The 21,640-nt window shown below is 36.2% G+C and overlaps 1 protein-coding gene across 1 annotated transcript in view; it reads right to left on the bottom strand.

Annotated features, from left to right (window-relative positions):
* Window positions 1-21,640, bottom strand: part of PRKAR2B (protein kinase cAMP-dependent type II regulatory subunit beta) — a 133,789-nt gene that overhangs the window by 91,040 nt on the left and 21,109 nt on the right. The window contains exon 2 of the mRNA XM_044679047.1: window positions 7,570-7,605. Coding sequence (XP_044534982.1) covers window positions 7,570-7,605 — 36 coding nt within the window. The remainder of the gene's footprint in view (window positions 1-7,569; window positions 7,606-21,640) is intronic.

The raw sequence follows: 21,640 nt of genomic DNA on the forward strand, positions 1-21,640 counted from the left end.
CCTCTCTCTCTCTCTCTCTCTCTCTCTCTCTCTCTCTCTCTCTCTCTCTCTCACCCCTTTCCTCAATCTTTGAATTGTGAATAATAAAAGCCATTCATTAGTCAGATAGCATTTCAGAGTGCCTGAGAGACAACAAAGGATAGGGGAACCACAGCTTGGTCTGGCTACCTCCATCTTGAAGCCAGACCACCCTTTGTGAAGTTGACTGACCTTGGGGGAGGCTTGCATGAACCCTGTCCTCATTCAGAATCGGATTGGGGTACCATATACCTCATCTTATAGAGAAGCCTCTACCCCAACTCCTGTGGGGTGGCATGACCATCCAGGTCATCCAGTTTTGGGACGACACCACCTTAAAGTCTCCCAGAGTATATTCAGCAGGAGGGGAGAGCTAGAAGAGAGTCTCACCTCATAGACTCTCTCTCCCCTCTATCATAACATTGGTACTGGCTCTCTTTATTATTACAAGGTTGATGTTAGAAGAACAGACTTGGAGGCAGCATGGGATAGTGGAAAAAGCACTGGCTCTGAAGTCAGTGTACCTGGGTTCAAATTTCATCTATGATGTTTGCTGCTTGTGTGACCATAGTCATATCACTTAGACTTCATATGCCTCAGTTGCCTTATCTGTAGAGTTAAGGATTTAGACTCTATGGCCTCTGAGGTCTTTTCCAGACTAGGATCACATGATAAAGGATATTTTCCCATCCAATACCAGAGCAAAACTGAATAGGGGATGATATACAAATCTTTTGAGGCAATGAGCTAGAGAAGGAAGAATCCACAGGAGTAGAAGTCAATCCCTTCTTGGAGGTAAGATCATCTTATAGAGAGGAGGGGAGGAGTGGCACAAAGGGGAGGGCTTTAGAAGAGCAGTTTTGGAATAGTTCTGGAGGGATATGATAGGGAAACAATCAGTAAGAATAAAATGTAGTGAGGGCCTAGCTGAAGTTGGATACAATAAATTTATAGTAGATCTAGTCAGGCTTCTTTCAGAGGCTTTCAGTAATTTATGAAGAATATCAGAGAAGGTAGGTGTCATAATATGCAATGGGATAAGAAAAGTTGCTGGATTAGTTCATAAATATGTATATGTTAGACAAAAGCTTCAGATGGATGATGAGTGGTTCCTAGAATTGAGATGAGTTGGATTGTGCTGAGGAAAGTGTTCAATTTTTTTAATATTCCCAAATTTCTTACCACTAAAAAAGCACATCTCTAAGATCTATCTATCCATCCATCTGCATATATAAATAATTTTTATTTTTTAAATATTATGGATTTCATAAACACCAAGAAACATGAAAACATCTTTATGCAAAGAACAAAAAAATGACTGTACATGATACCATGAATCTCTATTATGCACAGCTTTGTTTTTGACAAACTATGATATATCCTGTTTAGCTGTGTCACCTTCTGAACTTACTTCTTTCTTGTACATTTTTAAAAAGTGCCTCACTGACTTTGCTTTCTTTCCTTTCTTCTTTTTTGTATAATTATCATTATTTCCCTTCCAAAACACTGACTCACTCTCCACCTACAGAAAATAAAATCTTTTAATTTTCATTGTCTTACATTTTTATTGTATCTATTTTTTCAAAGGGCGAGATAATATCCCTTTGCCATGGATAAACACATAACAGGTGTGAAGAGAAAAATAGACTGGAATAGTTAAGATTGGTATAAGAAAACATAATAGTGAGGGTTTAATTAACCAACAAGCATTTATTGATCGCCTACAATTTGCTATACCCTGTGTATCAGAAATACAGAAACACAAAGTAAAATGCCCAAATCCAGGAAATATGATCCATTAAAATTATCGCTAGAATTCATAAGTTTTAGATGGAGAGGAAATACTCTTTTTTGCGTATTAACTTAGTTGTAATATATATATAAACACTAATAAACTAAAATATATTGAAAGTATATACACAGAATATATTGGTAGGACAAGGTAACTTTTCCAGAGAAAACTGGAATCTTATAATGAGTAAAATCAACACCCCTCCTCCCCTCAAAAAACCCATGTATGTGACATCAAAAGCATTATTCACATTATATTAAATTTGCTTAGTTTCAGTGTCTCTCATATGATAAACTTTGGTGCTATCAGTAGTTTCTTGATATGGCCAAAATAATGCTTGACTAATCACATGCCAATCAGCTTTAAATGGCTCTGTGTGTGTGTAATACAGTAGAAAGGAGAATGTTCTGCATGTTGGAAGATCAATATTTAAACTAAAACCTTCCTACATTGCTTTGTAAATGGACGAAGCAAGAGAAATGTAAAGATGATTAGATATGTTGTTGAAAATGATGCTAGAGAAGCTATTGCTTTGAAAACCTACTGATGGCAATGCAACATGGAGAGATGTTTTCATATACTTGGAAGATTTTAAATGAAAACAATATATTGCAGGAAGTATGTATTTGACAGATTTGGCACTGGCAAAGCTCAGATGATATCAGGTTAAAACGCAGCTCTAAGAGTACTAACCTTCTATGTGATCTGGAAATAATGCATGTGTTATAGACTATCACTTGATTTGACAAATTCATGAGGAAGTTTGTATAGAGTCCTTCAAGCAGTTACGGAACGAATCAACCACAGGATCAATCAGTTCTCTCCTTGGAACCAGCCTAGGCTCTAATGGCTGCGTTTTTACTTTATCTTGCCAGGACCACTGACCTATCACCACCACTTTGGAGCTCCCCTTTATATCTTGCCTTCCCCATTGGAATGTAAGCTCTTCCAATGCAAGGACTATCTTCTTTGTTTGTATTTGGATCCTCAGAACTTAGTACAATACCTAAACACTTAATAAAAGCTTTATTATCATAAGAAATTCCATGAAAAGGAAGCTGTTTGCAAAATTGTGTGATAACATGGGGAAAGTACTGTGAAATTACTGGCTTTTTACGCAAAGATACTTCAAAGGATGTTTGAGGGATTAAATAAATGCCATTTTTCTTAGTGATAGTAGAGTATGAAGTAAATTCTTCTTGTAACAAAAATTTCCTAATAAAATACATATTTGGAAATTTTGAAAAACTGAGTACTTTAAATCAATACAAAGTCTTCAGATTCATACTCTGATATAGAAAGAAAGGTCATTTATGAAAAAAGTTAGAGCTTTGGATAACAAATTAACAAAATAATATCTCTGATATAGTTCTTCTTTGGGAAAAATATCTACTCTGCAAATGAAAAAGAAGAAAATCAAGGCTTGCTTAGTAATCACTTGACCAGTAATTGTGGCACAGTGGTAGGCCTCTGTTTTTTCCTTTTAATGAACACTAGTGTCTCAGGGCAGGACGTGTGTTAATTAGATGCCCAAATGAACTAACATTTAATGTTAGCATCCATAAATTCCCACAGTGCTCAAGTCTCAAGTCTGAGATAAATAGATTTGATCTGCAGGGAGCAGGGACCCTGGGATGAGATTGATTGCCCAATTATGGATGCAGTGGAAAATCAGGGCATTGGCTTTGGCAGACATCCTGACACTCACAGTATTTCCAAGGAAGGACAGAATCAGCATAGATTCTTCTTCCTATGGCAGAGAGGTCTGTAGCTCCAGTGAGACAATGTAAGGAATGGAATGGGATCTGCATCAAATATCAAGGGATGTAGGAATGATATGAGGTCAGCCAGAAAATCCTGAGAATCATTAAGAATGAGGGTGAACAAGTGATGCTGAATGTGAAGATCTCAGGGACCTGTAGGAACTGATTTCATAAATCATAGGCTCTTTTTAAAAAAACCTTTACTTTCCACCTTAGAATCAATACCATGTATTGTTTCCAAGGCAGAAGAGCAGCATGGGCTAGGCAATGGGGGTTAAGTGACTTGCCCAGGGTCACACAGCTAGGATGTGCATGAGGCTAGATTTGAAACCAGAACCTTTTATCTCTAGGCCTGGCTCTCAATCCAGTGAACCTCTTAGCTCACCTGAAAAGCTAACATAATGCTTAATTAGTGCTTTATGAATTTCAAGATTATATACATCAAAGTGGAAGCAAGATAGAGAGAATTTGGGTGAAGTTAAAAGAGGAGAGAAAGAGAAATGCTATTGTTGTGGGAATATATAGCAGATATCCTGGTCTGATGGAAGATAACAGATAATGTTTTTCTGAGCTAAATCATGGAAACTGACAAGAGTCAAGATAGAAGAAGGACCACTAGCAATGGGGATGGCTATTAGAAACTGACTTCTGTTAAAAGCACAACATATTATACACTCTCAATTTGCTGTCATGATAATTTCATGCCAAAAATTAGAGAAAGCAAGTAGAGTGTCAATGACCTTAGACTTTTAATTCTGATCAATAAGGAAGCTGGTAATATGGAAGTGATAGGGACAATATTATTTTAATTTTAAATAGCAGAGGGAATAAGCAATGGGGCATAGACAGACAGGTAGCCTAGCCTTGGATAACAGATTAAAAACAGACTCTTGAGACAAGATAGGTTTGATTACACATTATTCTGAAAGGACATATGATTATAGAGCAGGGGTTCTTAACCTTTTTTGTGTCACAGGCCCCACTTTGGTGGTCTGGTGAAGTCTGTGGATCCCTTCTCAAAATGTTTTTAAGTGTAGCTGTGTGACCCTGATCAAATCACTTAATCCCAATTGCCTAGCCCTTTCCACTCTTTTGCCCCAGAATCAATACCTCGCATTGACTCTAAGACAGAAAGTAAGGGATTCAAAGAAAAAGTTTTTAAATACATGCACATTTTAAAAAGATCTCAAAGGAAAACAACTATATTGAAATACAATCATCAAACTATTTTTAAAAACTCAAAGAACTCATGTTAAGGACTCCTATTCTATAGAGGGGGAAGAAGCATAAAAACAAAAATTTGAATATAAGCTTTTCATAATTCCAAAGAAAAGATGTCAAAGAAGCCAGTGTATCCTAGACAGAGAATCCTCTCTGAATTTAAAAGGGAATATTCAAAAGTTGGAAGGAAGGCCACATAATGTAGGAAAGGTACTTAAAGAAGTAGACCAGAATAAGTCCCAAAATGATTTAAGATTACAGAATGACAAGAACGATAAAAAAGGAGTAGTTTTTTAAACAGTGTCAATAAAGTAATAAAATAAAATAAAAAATAAAAAGAGAGTTAGGACTTTGGCTTAGAGAAGATGGTATCATGTTAAAAGATGATAGAGAGAAATCAAAATAATACAACACCTGATTTGCTTCCATCTTATGCATTTAAAGGAAATGACCTCCAAACTAGAAGAGACAGAAAAAGTATTAAGAGGGAACTGAAGCCTAAGGCAATTGGCAATATAGTAAAAAAGCACCTAGCTAGTTTTAACTAGTTCAAATCCAGGCCAAAATGAATTACATCCTACCATACTGAAACAAATTTTAAATAACGATCTCTTCTTATAAACCAGGTTGTTAGATGGTAGACTGGGTTCACAAAGGAGATGAGAAACTTCTCCTCTGTAGGCATTTAAAAGTAGTTTTGATTTCCATTTAGGGATGAGGTGGAGAGAAGGAGATAGATTAGATATGGAGACAGAGATGGTATGTCTATGACCATCGCACTTTAAGAGTGCCTGATGAAGGCAGCTGGGTAGCTCAGTGGATTGAGAGCCAGGCCTAAAGACGGGAGGTCCTAGATTCAAATCTGGCCTCAGACACTTCCCAGCTGTGTGACCCTGGGCAAGTCACTTAACCCCCATTGCCTACCCTTACCGCTCTTCTGCCTTGGAACCGTTACACAGTATTGATTCCAAAACAGAAGGTAAGGGTTAAAAAAAAGAAAAAGAATACCTGATGTTGTCCACAAAGTTGAGGATCCCTTTCTAGCCTCATGATTAAATTATATTTCATGGATATTGTTAAAAAATAAAACAGATTTTAAAAGTAAAAAGTATCATCAAAACAGACTATAAATCTCTTGGATACCACATTGGCCACACTTTTCTTCCAATGATGATTGTTTACAATTTTATATATGACAATAACCTCTGAGTTATTCAGTGTGGGAACTCCCATCAGCTATGCTGATTGCTATCCTTATATAATCAACAGTCTTAGAGATTTTCCTCCTGAGGTTCTTAGAGCTTAAATGAATTGATAGTAGTCAATGCTGATATCAGAGGCAAGATGTAATATCCTAGACTTCCTGATATCATACTATCCACTATGCTACATGGTCTCTCATCATTTTATTTACTATGCTTAAAAGAAAACTAGATCAGAAATATAATAACCAATTAGGTTTGTATTACCTAGATAATAGCAATTATTCAGATCTTCAAGACTTGCTATATGTTATCCCATAATTTTATTAGCCTAATGTTTATCTATTTTGCTTCATTAGCTAATATAGCTAATCCTATTTCCTAGTTTTGCTTCTCTTATATCAGCAATGAATAACTGACATTTTTAATTTTGCTATTTCTTTTTACTTTGACATTCCATTACCTTCCATCATTGTTACATTCACAGCTAAATTCTTCTGAGATATAATGAACATGGCTTTGTTTTCTGTGAACTAACAATAATGATATGTCAAAACAAGCCTTTATTTTGGAGCTCCTGACCTACCATCAATATCAAAAATAATTCATAATTGTTACTAATCACACTTGTCCAAAAGCTAACTATCTGAATGGACACTAGATCTCAGTCTCATATTAGTACAGCTGCTAATGGAAATTCAAATTGTTTACTCTGGGAACCCTGAAAAATCTAACTAGTACATTATTTGCCAAGTGGCTTTGATACCAATTTCTTTGCTTTTTCCTTTTAATCTACATACATTCTCTCTCTCTCCTCTCTCTCTTTCTCTCTCTCTTTCCTCTCTCTCTCTCTCTCTCTCTCTCTCTCTCACACACACACACACACACACACACTATAATTATGGTCGCTTTGTAGCCCTTCACCTTAACCTATAATTGATACTTGTTTAACATCAGATATCAGAAACAACCTATGAACCTGACAAAAGACATTTTGTCGCTTTGTTTCTGGCAGTTAGGATGAACAAAAAATGACTCTTAAGATTATAACATTTTCAGGAGAACATAACAGGTTGCATCATAATCCTGCATATTTTCTTAAAGGTTGTATTTTGTTCCACACAGCACTAGTCAACTCTATAATCACAAATTTCACCATTAACCATCAGCAAATTTAGAAATCAATTTTAATGCATCCAACATCATGGTACAGATGGAAACAAAATAGATCTCCTAGAACTAATTATTCCTTTTATACTACAAACAAAAAGATAGCTAATTTGAATTTATCCATTCAACACACCAAAATTTGTTGTATTTAATTTTTTAAAGAAAATTTTCCTTATTCAAAATTGTTTTTAAAATTCTGGAACCTGAGGGTCATTATTTGAAAAATTCATCACTCTAAACACTTCATTTCTTAATGATTTTAAATAAATGAGGCATACCATTACGCTTGTATGAAAATTGATTGCTGGAAAATAGGAATTTTAAAAAATATATAAATTAAAATACTTCCCTTAAATCACTATCACCAAATATTTCAATGCAAGCACAGAGAAAGCAGACTTACCTGATGCACGTCTAGTAAACCGGTTCAAAACAGGAGCTATGAAAAAAAGAATGATTGTGATTAGATAATTTATATAAAACATGTAAATGCACATATCAAATATTAAAATAAAACTACGTTCTTTAATTCTGTTGACAAAGGAAATGAAATTTTCCATTATTTGTTCAATTATGTTCTATTATGTATCAAAACCATATAGCCTGATCAATTATTATTGCAGTGAGTTCAGTGATGAAAAGATAGGGGCAGTGAGGCAGAGCTCACTGGGTTGAGAGCCAGGTCTGGAGATGGAGGTCCTGGATTCAAATATGACCTCAGACAATTCCTACCTGTGTGACCTTAGGCAAGTCACTTAACCTTACTTGCTTACCCCTTACCGCTCTTCTGCCTTGGACCTCAAATTATCAAAAGATATATATTCAATGGAAATATGTTTTGTGTGGTAATACATGTATAACCTGGATTAAATTGCTTGCCAGTTCTGGGAGGGGGGAGGGAAGAAGGGAGGGAGACACTTTGGATCATATAACTTCAGAAAACTTATGTGGAAGTTTGTTATTACATGTAATTGGTAAAAAAATTTTTTTAATGTTTAAAAAGAGACATTTTTCACTGTTTATTCATGACCTCCCTCCTCTGTGGGAGGAGAATATTCCAGGCATATGGAATAAAGTAAGCAAAGTAGTAGCATTGTTTAGGAATTAGCAAGTTGACCACTTTAGTATGTAAGTTTAAGTTGGAAATATAGGTAGAAGCCAAACTATGTAAAATTCTGAATGCCAAGATAAGGAGTCCAGGCTTTATTTGGTAAGCAGTGGGATTCTCGAGGAGAAAAGTGTCTTCATTAGATGGGTGCACTAAGGAACCTAATGTAAAATGGAAGGGAAGGGCCAAAGGAGGGGGAATCTAGCTGGTGCAATGTTAGCATGGTTTAAGAGAATTGAATACATAGGTGGCAGTGGGAATGTAGAGATGGCATTATGTAAGATTTGTAGTTAGGTTCTAGATTCAAACCCAGATCAACCATATCTGATCTTGGACCAATTCTTAACCTCTCTGGTTTTCAGTTTCCTCATCTGTAAAAATATGGAGGGAGAGAATGGTGGATTGCAGCTCTAAATCTTGCTACTGATGATGTCATTTTTCAGTTGTGTCCCACTCTTCATGAACCCATTTGGGGTCATATTGGCAAAGATACTGCAGTGATTTGCCACTACCTTCTCCATCTCATTTTATAGATGAGGAAACTGAGGCAAATGGGAATAAATGGCTTACTCAAAGTCACACAATAAGGCTAGTGTCTGAGATTAGATTTAAACTCAAGAAAATGAGTCTTCCTGACTCAAGACTCAGTGCTCCATCTCTTGTGCCACCCAGCTGCCTCGCTCTAAATTTATGATCTCCTTAATTCTTAATCATTTTTTAATGTCTAATTCAAAACTCACCTCCTATATGAAAACCTTCCATGATTCCTATGATAGTCTTCCCTGAGTACCTCACATGGCTCTTTGTTTTGCAACTATTAATTACCTCCTCATATAGTATTTTGCTTTATAGTAACCTATGAATATATCTTATTTATGCATAAACGTATCTAAATTTTACATCTCCCCAGAATCTAGAAGAACATTTTGCCTGCAGGAGATATTTAATAAGTGTTTATTGAATAACTGACCATTTCACTCATTGTATATTATTATTATGTGTGTAGCATACTAACAGTTGTGGGTGAATGGGAAAGGGAAAATTAAAGATGGAGAATACATAATCCTCATCTTAAAGAGGTGGAAAACCTTCAAGCACATTAAATCTCTCAAAAGCACTTATAAAACACTACAAAACAAATACAAATGTAATTATAAACCACTGTATCAACAAAAACAAAAATATCCTCAAATGGAGAAGCCATATCAAATAGGTGGTACTGAAGGAAAACTGTAGGATTTTGAGTCATCAGAGGAGGATCTTGGTACAAAGGCCAGCTCTGTTACTTATTGCTTGTGCAACTTTAGGCAAGTCAAGGGAAGTGGCTTAGATAATCATTAGGGCCCCACTTCACACTCAGTCCAAGATATTATTTACCTGCACAAAGAAATGGTGAGATTCAAAATAACCCCAGATTTCAAACCTCAGCTAGGTCCAGAATTGAACAGGAGCTGTGTTAGCTCTTTTAAGGGACTGAAATTCTGTTAATGACCTCAAACTTCCAGTGAAACAAAGGTCTGTATTTTAAAAATCAACATTTTCCCTGTGATGTTGTAGGGCTATGAGTGATCGTAACACTACAAACCTGAAAGAGGTGAAGTTAAGGATTTCCCTGAGAACAACAGAAAGACACTGGCTAAGAGCCTTCTGAGACACATTATAAACATCTAGTGATGGAGAATAAACCGTATAAAAGATGTGATTAAAGAAAAATACTTTAGAAGTGATGACCTGGTCACAGGGCAGGAATGAGGAATAACAAATGGAGAACTTCACATATTTCACTGTTATCATGGAAGTGCCAAAAAAATGGGGACAGTAACACAGATAGAGACAGAAATACATTGGAAAACTGGAATATAGTTTGCATTTATATATCTGTGTGCATTTTGCATGTTGCATTCTCCCACCCTACCTCCAGTAGAATGTAAGTTCATAAAAAAGAAAAAAATTAAGGAAGCTGAAAATATTGTTCAGAATCGAGAACCGAAAGAGTTGTTAAAGCCTGGTGGACCTTTAAGAAGTCACATAACTATCATGAAGATTTTCTTCCAGTCTCAAGTGAGAAAGCTCAAGACATTGAGTCTTGACATTCAAACATCACAAAACAATTTGATGTTATCTTACTATACAGGAAATTATATTCATGTGGGAGTCATAGAAGTTCAGTCAAACCATTGACTAGTTAAAGCAAAATCAAAGTTAGCATCAAATGAGAAGAAAGGATAAAAGCAGGAAGATAACACTGAAGGCAAGAGTTTTAGTTTGACCCATCCAAACAATGCTGGAAAATGACAAATGGAAAAAAGCAAAGATGTTGACCTTGACTTTCACCATCCCCACCTCCTCCAAATTTAACTGCCAAACCCCAAAACTGTCTTAGGCAGAAAACACTTCATGTTGCCAAGAAGAAAGATGTAACCACCAAAGGAACACTGGTTTAAAACATAAACTCATTTGTAAAACACTGAGAGATGGATGTCAGAAGACTGCCAAATCATATCAGTATCACATCATAAAATAGAGAATGCAGGATCCAAATGAATCACATCATCTGAAGACAATTTATAGCTTAAATTGGCAGAAAGATAACAGAGAAATTGAACAAATTTGGCTAAATTTCTAAACTATTTTCTTTATCAATGATAATGGCGTTACTTGTTTTGAACCCTAACACCTCAGTCTCTAATATAATAAATGAGGAAAGTGAAATAATGTTAACTTAGTTATAGTGCCAGAAATTAAGGAATGAATCAACAAATATGCATATTATGTCTGTATTTCATATACTCTGAAGAAAAATGAGGATAGTGAAGAATTGTTCACTGGGAATATTTTAATCTTCAGTCTTATTACAGTGACCTGATCCCAAGCTTTTTGCTTATGCTTTTCATCCATTCATCATTTGCATTGGTTGGGTAATTAGCAGCATCTGGCTTAGGGGCATGTCAAATGCAACAATTTCTGACTGGTTGGTTCCCTGGGCTCAGTGACTGCGGTGTCATGTCAAAAATGACTGATAGAGCTGATTTGGGAGTCAAGCATTGTGTAGGCTCTAAGAGGAGCTGAGTAGAAACAGCTCAATTTCTTTTGGAGCCACATTTAGCACTTTACTTTGGGCTTCCAGAGTGGGTGGAAGATGGGATTTGTCTTTCGTAAACTGGAAACGAGCAACTATAGCACATGACAGTTAGAATATATGCTTGTCACCGTAAGGCTGAGTCCCCACCTTCTTACCTTTTCTGGAAGCTAGGTGGCACAGTGGCTAGGGCACTGGGCCTGGAGTCAAGAAGACCTAAGTTCAAATCCTGACATCCTTCCTAGCTATATGACCATGGGCAACCTTTCAGCCTCAGTTTCCTCATCTGTAAAATGGAAGTAATAACATCTAATTCATAGGGTTACTGTGAGGATTAAATGAGGTAACATTTATAAAGCACTTAGCACAATATCTGGCACATACTAAGTACTTGGGAAATGTTTGTTCTCTTACTCTTCTGCTTGTGTGATTTCTCCTCAGTAGAGTCAGTGAGTAGCAATTTTGAGAAATGGACATTTCCAGCCTTAAGGTTACCCTGTGAATTCAGGAATTTTAAGATTTCTGAAGCCAAGTGCCAATTGACCACTGACAGGACCGTTCTGAAATCTGAAGCACTAAAGAACCATAGCTGGCCAGCCAGGAGATCTGGACCCTGGGAGTTGCCTGATACATATCCAAGGTGACTATGAAATACCTATCCTGGCTCTTTTGGTAGTTCCTGAGAATTGTCTTTACTTGGCAGGAGAGTTATTAATGATTAAATGTTGTATGCTTTCTGCATGTGTTAACAAATACCTGTCATATCTGATCATCATATTACAACTGAATGCCTTTTCTTTCTTTTTAAACTCTTAACTTCTGCCTTAGAATTAAGACCATGTATTGATTACAAGGAAGCAGTGTTAAAGGATAGGCAATCGGGGTCAAGTGACTTGCCCAGGGTCACATAGCTAGGAAATGTCTGAGTCCACATCTGAATGAATGTCTTTTCTAGAAGAATCACTGTTGCCCACTTTTTTGGAGGGGGGGAATTCTAAATATAAGCCATTATCTAAGCTTTGTTTTTAGAGATTTTCCTGGAATTTTAGGGAAGAAGGAGAGGGTAGGACTTGAGAAAAAAAGAAGTGATAAATTTGGGTCTGTAATGATCCAAAAGTCCTTATGAGAGTGTAAAGTGCTATCTTTTTCTGGGTAGCTCAAAATACTTGGCAAGTAATTGTTATATTCTCTTAGTGCTTAAATAGTACTTTATTTTACAGGTGAAAATAAAAAAGTTATAAGGTTTGACTAAAGTCACAATAAAAGTCTGAAAGTGAATTCAGTTCCCTGATCCTAGGGGTCTATCTTGTGTCTAGCCTGACACTGAGGGCATTCTACAATCCAATTTGGCTTCACAATACTTTTCTAGGCTTTTTAGTTGTTTTTTTCAGTCATGTATGACTCTTCATTACCCAAGTTAGGGCTTTTGTGGCAAAGGTACTGGAGTGGTCATTTCCTTCTCTAGCACATTTGACAGATGAGGAAGTGAGGCAAACAATGTTAAGTGATTTGCCCAAGGTCACACAGCTAGTAAGTGTCTGAGATTAGATTGAAACTCGGGAGAGTCTTACTGACTCCATGGTTGCCACCTATATGTCCATATTCATGTTAACTTTCTTCACACATTCTAACAGAATATAACTTCCCCAAGGGCAAGGACTATTTTCATTTTGTCTTTATACTACCACTCCATAGCAAAGTATTAAAGTGATTTGTGGAATTTTACACTACTCGGTTAGCTTGAATAATAGGAAAGAGTTTATATATATTTTCTTTTCAAATCTTTAAGAATCAATATTAGATCAAAATGTATTGGAAAATGTGATTCAGAGTCAAGAAATTAAAGAGGTCAAGTCTTATCTAACCAATTGCCATCTACAGAGAAGGAAAGCCAGTCTAGCAGAAGTAGCAAGTCACCCTGAGGGAAAGGAAGGAGGCAGGCCAGCACCTCACTCCACTGCCATCACTTCAACTACCATGTCTCTAAAGACCCTAATGGATATAGCTTAGGATTCTGAACCCGAGTCCTGGGAATAACAGTGTCCTCTTGTCTGGTAGCCCTGTTTCTTTTCACTGTCACATTAAAATTCTCAGATATCTCTCTCTCCCTCCCTCCCCTCCCCGTTCTAGAGGAGGCATCATTTGACAAAAAGATATGTGTGTTTATAAAATTATGCCTTGTTTGTTTTCATCAGTTTTTTTCTGGAGGTAGATATATACAAGTCATTCTTCAAACAATATTTTTGTTGTATGTAATATTCTCATGGTTCTGCTCATTTCACTCTTCATAATTTCACATAGGTCTTTCCATATTTTTTTAAAATTAGCCTGCTCATCATTTCTTCTTTTTTTCCTGTTACATATAGAAGCACTTTAAAAAAAGTGTTTTTGACAGTTTGAAATTCAGATTTTTCTTCTTTCCAGTGAATGGGTGATATATGTACTTTCATGCAACATATATTTCCATATTGCTCATGTCATGATAGAAGATATGTACCACACATAAAATAGAAATCTCATGAGGGAAATAGAGTGAAGATGGCATGCTTTGATCTGCATTCAGGTTCCAACAACTTCTTGGATTGTGGGTAGCATTTTCATCATGAGTCATCTTGGAGACTTGCTTTACTAATAATGGTTTAGTTCTTCACAACTGATCATTGTATAATATTTCTCTTACTGTATATAGTATTCTCCTAGTTGTGCTCACCTCTTTGCATCAGTTCATAGAAGTCTTTTCAGGTTTTTCTGAATATATTCTACTTATAGTTCCTAATGGCACGAAAACATTCCATTACAACCATTTATCACAATTAGTTCATCCATTCCTCAAGTGATGGACAATCTCTCAGTTTCTAATTCTTTGTCACTACAAAAAGAGCTGCTAAAAATATTTTGGTATGGGTAGGTCCTTTTCCTTTATCTTTGATCTCTCTGGGATATAGACCCAGCAGTAGTATTGCTGGGTCAAAGGATATGCATAGTTTTATAGCCCTTTGAATCTGATTCCATATTGCTCTCCAGAATGGTTGTATTAAGTCACAGTTCCAACAGTATATTAGTGTCCCCCATTCCCTCCAAAATGTATCATTTTCTTTTTTAGTCATGTTAACCAATATGTTAGGTAAGAGGTGGTATCTCAGAGTTGTTTTAATTTGAATTTCTCTAATAAAGAGTGATTTTTTCTCTATGATTGTGGAGAGTTTTAATTTTTTCCCTGATAACTGCCTGTTCATATCCTTTGGCCATTTTTCAGTTGGGGAATGCTTCGTATTCTTACATATTTGATTCAATTCTTTATATATTTGAGAAATTAGGCTTTTGTCAGAGACACTTGCTATAAAATTTGTTTCCAAATTTGTTGTTTCATTTTTAATCTTACTTGTATTGGTTTTATTTGTACAAATCTTTAAAATTTAATATAATCAAAATTACCTGTTTCATTCTTTGTAATGTTCTCCATTGTTCGATCATAAATTCTTCCCTTATCCACAAGGTTAAACTTTCCCATGTTCTCTTAATTTGTTTGTGGTACCACTCTTTATTTCTAGATTAAGTGTCCATTTTGACTATTGCCTGGTATATGGTGTGAGATGTTGGTCCAGGCTTAGGCTTTGCCAAGCTGCTTTCCAGTTTTCCCCGGCAGTTTTTGTCAAATAGTGAGTTCTTTTTCCCAAAGCTTGTATCTTTGGATTTATCAAACACTAAGTTGCTATGGACATTAACTGCCATGTACTGATTACTAATCTATTCCATTGAGCCACCACTCTATTTCTTATCAGTACCAGATTGATGATCACTGCTTTATAGTATAGTTTGATATCTGGTACAGTCAGATCTCCTTCCTTCATATTTTTTTTTTCATTAAAAGCCACACGTAGCTGGCTGTTTCCCTGCCCAAACCTCTTTACTTAGCCAGCCTTTTGTTTTGAGTCTGGTTCATGTATTTCCTTTTTTCCACCTAAATTTATACATTCAGTAACATCACTTTCCTGGGGCTCTCTGATTTGCTGGATTTGATCTCAGTCGGAGGGTCAGAGCAGTCTGAGGACAGGCTTCCAGAAGCCCCTTCCCCACAACCAGCCTCTAGGAAAGTAGTCTTGATAACATGAGAACTGACAAATGTTTCTGGAGGGGTTATAGTCCCTGTCCACTCTGCAGTCATAGCTAATGAAGATCCAGAAACGAAAGTTTTCATCACCAAAGTCTTTGGCACTGTCCAGCTAACACATCACAAGTAAATTAACTGAAATGGCATTAAAAAAGATGCATTACCATCTGTTTTGCCACAGGACTTTTGCTTCAAATTTGCAGCTGACCCATTTATAAGTATTGCCCCCTTCCCCACTCCCTCATTAGAATGTGATACTTTGAGAGCAGGGCCTATCTTGCTTTTGTATCAACACCCCCAGCGTTTATTTAGTTCACTGCTTTGCCCATAGTAAGTCCTTAATAAATGCTTTTTTATTCATTCATTCACTAATTTACTCTAGGCTACTCAGAAGTCTTTTGTCTATAGATTTTACTTTCTTCAAGAAGAGAGTCAAAGTATGCCAAAAGGGCTCTAGAATTATATATACCTTTGATCCAGCAATACCACTACCATATTTTTATACTAAGGAGTTCAAAGATAGGGAGAAAGGATCTACCTGTACAAAAATATTAATACAGTTCTTTTTTGTGGTAGCAAAGACTTGGAAATTATGGAGATATCCAGTTATATGGGAAATGGCTGAACAAGTTGTGTTATAGAATTGTGAAGGAATATTTTTGTGCTACAAGAAATGACAAGTAGGATAATTTTGGAAAAATTTAAAAAGACTTACATGAGCTGATTCAAAGTGAAGTGAGGAGAATCACAAGAACATTGTACAGAGTGTCAGCAATATTTTCTGATGAACAACTATGAGTGACCTAGCTATTTTCAGCAATTTCAGTGATCTAAAATAATCCCAGAGATTTATGCAGAATGCCATTTGCTCTCAGAAAGAACTGATAATCAGAATACAGACTGAATCTATCTTCCTATCTTCCTTCCTTCCTTCCTTCCTTCCTTCCTTTCTACACTAAATTACTAATATGGAAAAATGTTTTACATGGTTGCACATGTAAAATCTATACTGGATTGATTACTATCTATGGAGGGTTGAAGAGAGGAAGAGTAGGAAAATGGGAAGGAGGGGACATTTTAAAATTAATGTCAAAATTATTTTTACATGTAATTGGGTAAAAATGAAATATTAACTTAAAAAAAAGAAAATAGTTAAAGGCATTAAATGTAGAAATTGCTAAAGAAGATCCAAAAAATAAAACTGATTTATCTCTCAGTCAGGAAATAATTGGCTATTGATAGCAGGTATTTACAACAAGCTTGATCATTAATTTCTTACAGTCGAGTTCAAAATTAATAAACTTAGGGGCAGGTAGGTGGCTCAATAAATGGTTCCAGATTAAGAGAAATGAAAGCCCAGAGCAACAATGGTTTTAGAGTATAAGCTCATTCATAAAACACTGGGGTGAGGGGGAGGGTAAGAAGAGGAAGGAAGACTCCAAATAGGATAACTTCACTAAACACAGAGGCAGGTGATAGGAAAGTAAGTTTGCAAAGAAGTTGACATGAAATTCAGATAAGACTTATAAAAAAGATACTTAAAGGATGACCTAGGAGGAGAGCAATGCACATATACAAAGTGGAGCTTAAATACCAACTTTTTATACTGAACAATTCTTATCAGTTATAGCAATTATTTAGTACTTGATATACTTTCTATGAGTTCAAACTTGGCCTCAGGCACTTATTAGCTTGGTGACCTTGGGCAAGTCCCTTAGTCTTGTTTTCCTCAGCATTCTCATCTGTAAAATGAGCTGTAGAAGGAAATAACAAACCACTCCAGTAGCTTTGCCAAGAAAAACCCATTGGTGTCATGACTGAAATGACTAGACAACAACAATAAGAACAATACACTATGAGATCAGGTAGCCAGAATAAGAGAGAACAGATAGCCAAGTGTTACTCTGAAACCTCCCTTAAAGGAACTATAGGAAAGACTCCAGTCTGTTTTCCTACAGTCCCTCTAGCATTTATCATTTTCTTCGTCATCTTTGCCCAACTAGGGTCAAACCTCAGGACTGGTTTAATTTGTATTTCTCTAAATACTTAGTGACTTGAAGCATTTTTTATGGGCATAGTGGCCCTTGAGAACTGCCTTTATTATTATACTAATATAATAATAGTAATATTCTTAGACTATTTATAAATTGAAGAATCAATGGCTCTTATTCTTATAAATCTAAATCTGTCTATTAAAAGAGGTCATAATATGTTCTGCTGCTTCTTTTCCCAAATATGCTTAGGTAACCTTAATTTTGCCTCAACTACAAAGATGCTTTGTATATTTACACAAAGACAAATAAATATAAGTGAAAATTAGAGAGCCAACTCTGTCTAAATATTAGGATTTTTTAAACGGAGCAAATTGTGATTGTACTCTTTAAACATTTTTTCTTTTTTTTTTTAAATTCTAATAACAAATTTACACACAAGTTTTCCAAAGATACATGATTCATGTTGTCTCTCTCCCCTCTCAGAGTTGACAAGCAATTCCACTGGGTTATATATACTACGTGTACTAAACTTTTCATTTAAAACAAACGTGGGGGTTCCTAACTTTATTTGTGTAATAGATCTCTTTGACAGTCTGATGAAACATATATATCCCTTCTTAGAATGTTTTAAATGCATCAAATAAAATATACAAGATCACAAAAGAAACCAATTATATTGGAATATAGTCAACTTGCATTTGTTAAGTACCAACTATGTGTCAGACTAAGTACTAGGGATAGAAAGAAAGGCAAAAGACAGCCCTTATCCTCAAGGAACCAAACTCCTAGGGGAGAGAACATGCAATCAGCAATGTACAAACAGAATATATACACAGAATATATATCATGCAAAATATATCAAAAAGAAAAAAAGAAACATATGGAATCCAGTTTAAGAATATTGACCCTAAACCACACGGGAGGAAACCACATGAATCTACGGGACCCTTCTATTGTCTCTAGGCTTATAACAAAAGTATTAGAAATACATGCGTGTGCCAATATGCATATCCTTATACAATGAAGAGAAATTCCTAGTAAGTGTAAGAAACACTCTGAGCTGGGACGTACATCAATTTAGTCTCCTTTTAAAATTGAACTAAATGATCTAGGTTAATTAAATGAGCTTTTTTAGGAAACAGTTCTATTTGGGCTGAGGTGACATATACATAATAATCTTCTTGAACTCAGTTGAATAATTAGCACCCGTAATATTTCATTTGCCACTTCTTCTAGCAAATAAACACTTTTTCTGGTTCTGTAAAGTAACTAAATAAAAATTCAAAACAATGTGTGAATAGTAACAAACTAACAGATTATTTGTGACATGATGCTTAATTGAATATGCAAGGATTCTTCATAGAATCTTGAAAGTCATCTCATCCAACACCCCCCCCCCGGCCCTTCCCCTCACCCCAGAGTAATCATGCAGCCCTTTGCCTGAATATCTTCATTCATTGATGAGTAACTCACACTACTCCACAGGTCAGATTATTCCCTTTTTTAAAAGATGAGTCTAATAATAACTAATGTTTATGCAGCTTTTTAAGTTTTCAAAGCACTTTCCATGCATTATCTCCTCTGAGCATTGGAACAAGTCGGTGAGGTCATTACTAGAAGTATTACTGTCTCTCAATTTATAGATGAGAAAATTAAGCCTAAGGGAAAGGTTAAGTGACTTGCCCATGATATTACAGCTAGTGTTAAAAGCACAATTTGATCTTAAGTTCTCCTGACTCTAATCATATGCATCGCTCTAAAGTCATTTTAAGACACATCTTTGCAGTAAGCCAAACTGCTTCTCTATAAATTCTAACCATTGTTCCTAAATGACCCCCTTGCTAAATAAAGCCTTACAGTATCAGAAATCCCTCAACTGGAGGACAATTCTACAAATATCTGAAGATGGCTACCTGGTCTGCCCTTGTCTCTTCCAGGCTAAACATCCCTAATTACCTTAATATTTCATATCAACAAATGTTACTGTTTCATGTTCCAACCATCCTTATCCTCCTTTGATTTATGAGGGACTCACATTGTCTAGTGGATAGAACTGCACAAACCAGAATATGTCCTGATCAGAAGAGAGAGGAGGGGAACCATAGCATCTCTCATTCTGGGCATTACTGTTCTTTTCATCCCAAGTGGCAGGGAATATTTGAAGTCTTCTTTTCAAGTTCTGTCTCTGATACACAGCAGCTAGGATCTCAGGCAAATTTCTTAAACTCCCAATTGCTCCAGTCTACTTTAAGAATGATGCTCCCTGAATAGCTAGGATAACAGGTTAGCACCACCTCCCACCCCAGTCCCATAACTAGTAAGGCTTTCATATAATTTGTTTCAAACCATAGGTCCCAATTGCCTCAGTTGCAAACAGATTATTTGAGGTGCAGACTTTCTCCCATCCCAAGCTTCTCTTCTTTTTTCTCTTATTCTCGTCTTTTTCTTTTTAACCTTAAATAAGACTAAACAACAGAACAGAAGCTGATGGATCCTTGCAGCTGAAACTATTTCTTATGGAAGTTTCAGAGAATTTGGTGACTGTCCAGAAATCACTCCTGCACCCCCACCCCACCCTCTCTCCTTCCGGATCAATGGATACAGGATCTCTAGGAACAACTTAGCCTTCTTTAAAAAGCCAATGTGGAGGAAGAGGAACCTGTAGGATCTATGAGGAGATGAACTTGACTCTGAGACTTCTCCTTATCTCTTCAGAAGAGAGCTCAGAGATTTAGGTGACAGAGCAGAAAGTTTAGATCAAAGTACACTCTAATCATCATGCCCAAGATGTTGGGGAATTAACTGAAATAACAGTTCTCTGAACAAAACATGCATCAATATGAGGGAAGGATTGCTGGGTTCCTGATACCTGGATCCTAGGAATCAAGATACACCAGGAGGTGGTTATGGATTACTCCCTAGGGCAATGAGAGCAAATAGATCTTACTAAAAAGTTCTGTAGAAGGAAGTAATGCTAGCAATTGGCTATTAGGGCAGCTAGGTGAATCAGTGGTTAAGAGTGCCAGGCCTGTAGTCAGGAGGAGCTGGATTCAAATTTGATCTCAGACACTTCCTAGCTGTGTAACTTTGGGCAAGTCACTTAACCCCAATTGCCTAGTCTTCCCTATTCTTCTGCCTTGGAACTAATATTTAGCATCAATTTTAAGGTAGAAGGTTAAAAAAAGCTTGCCATGCCTGAGACTGTAGTTTCCAAACCTCATGCCATTTTTGGAATATATGAAAGATCCATGTATACCCCAATTCATTCACACTGGGCAACCAAACCTAAGACCAAGGCATCAACTCCAAAGTCAGGAATTTCTGAAAAGTTGTAACTTCAAAATCCGATAATGGGAAGACTCATAAGGAAGGCTTCTTTGAACTGTTAGCTGAAGGGAAGGGAAATTTGAGAAGGTATAGATATGTTAGAGAAAAGGCAATTCCTTACTGCTTAAGAGGGAGTGGGCCAGAAGGAACAAGGAAGAAATATACTAGCCATGTAGTCTATGGTTCATCAACTCCTTTGTCCTTCGAATGCACAAAATAGGCAATCATTTAGAAAATTACAGTTCTCATATGCAAGATGGAAAGGGATAGGAGAGTCTGAGTAGGGACAATTGTTTTTTTTTATAATATCAAGCTAATTATGCAGCATGGGCTTATGAAGACTGGCTTCAACCTGATATAATAATAAAAACAAACAAACAAAATACTGCACTATGCTTCAGACAACAAGGATTCTAATGTTTGTTTTGCTAACTTACTGTGGGATCACAGCAAGGTGTTTCCCCTTATTGCCTTATTGGATCCCATTTTCCTAATCTATAAAATGATGGAGTTGAACAAGGTAATCACATAAATTCCTTCCTGTTCTAATGTTCTTAGTGTAAGATAACCCTTGAAATCTCAGGACCTAATGATAGAAAAGGAGCCACAAAAAAAGTATTCTAATGTAACTGAACTCCTACCAGGCAATCCTTCATCAGTGCCTTGAGGGAATCAGACAGAAAGCAATAATAGAGGAGAAGAAAGAATAATAGGCCATGTCTTGATGTGACTTTAAAAAGTCAGTTCAACTGAGTCTAGAAGAGAGATTCCCAGAGGGGATTCAATTCCTGAGTTCTGACTGGATAACTAGGAGAAATACAGAGTTAGAAAACAGTAACTTTAAGAAGCCAGATG

This window comes from Gracilinanus agilis, chromosome 5, assembly GCF_016433145.1.
Source record: "Gracilinanus agilis isolate LMUSP501 chromosome 5, AgileGrace, whole genome shotgun sequence".
NCBI classification, from domain to species: domain Eukaryota; kingdom Metazoa; phylum Chordata; class Mammalia; order Didelphimorphia; family Didelphidae; genus Gracilinanus; species Gracilinanus agilis.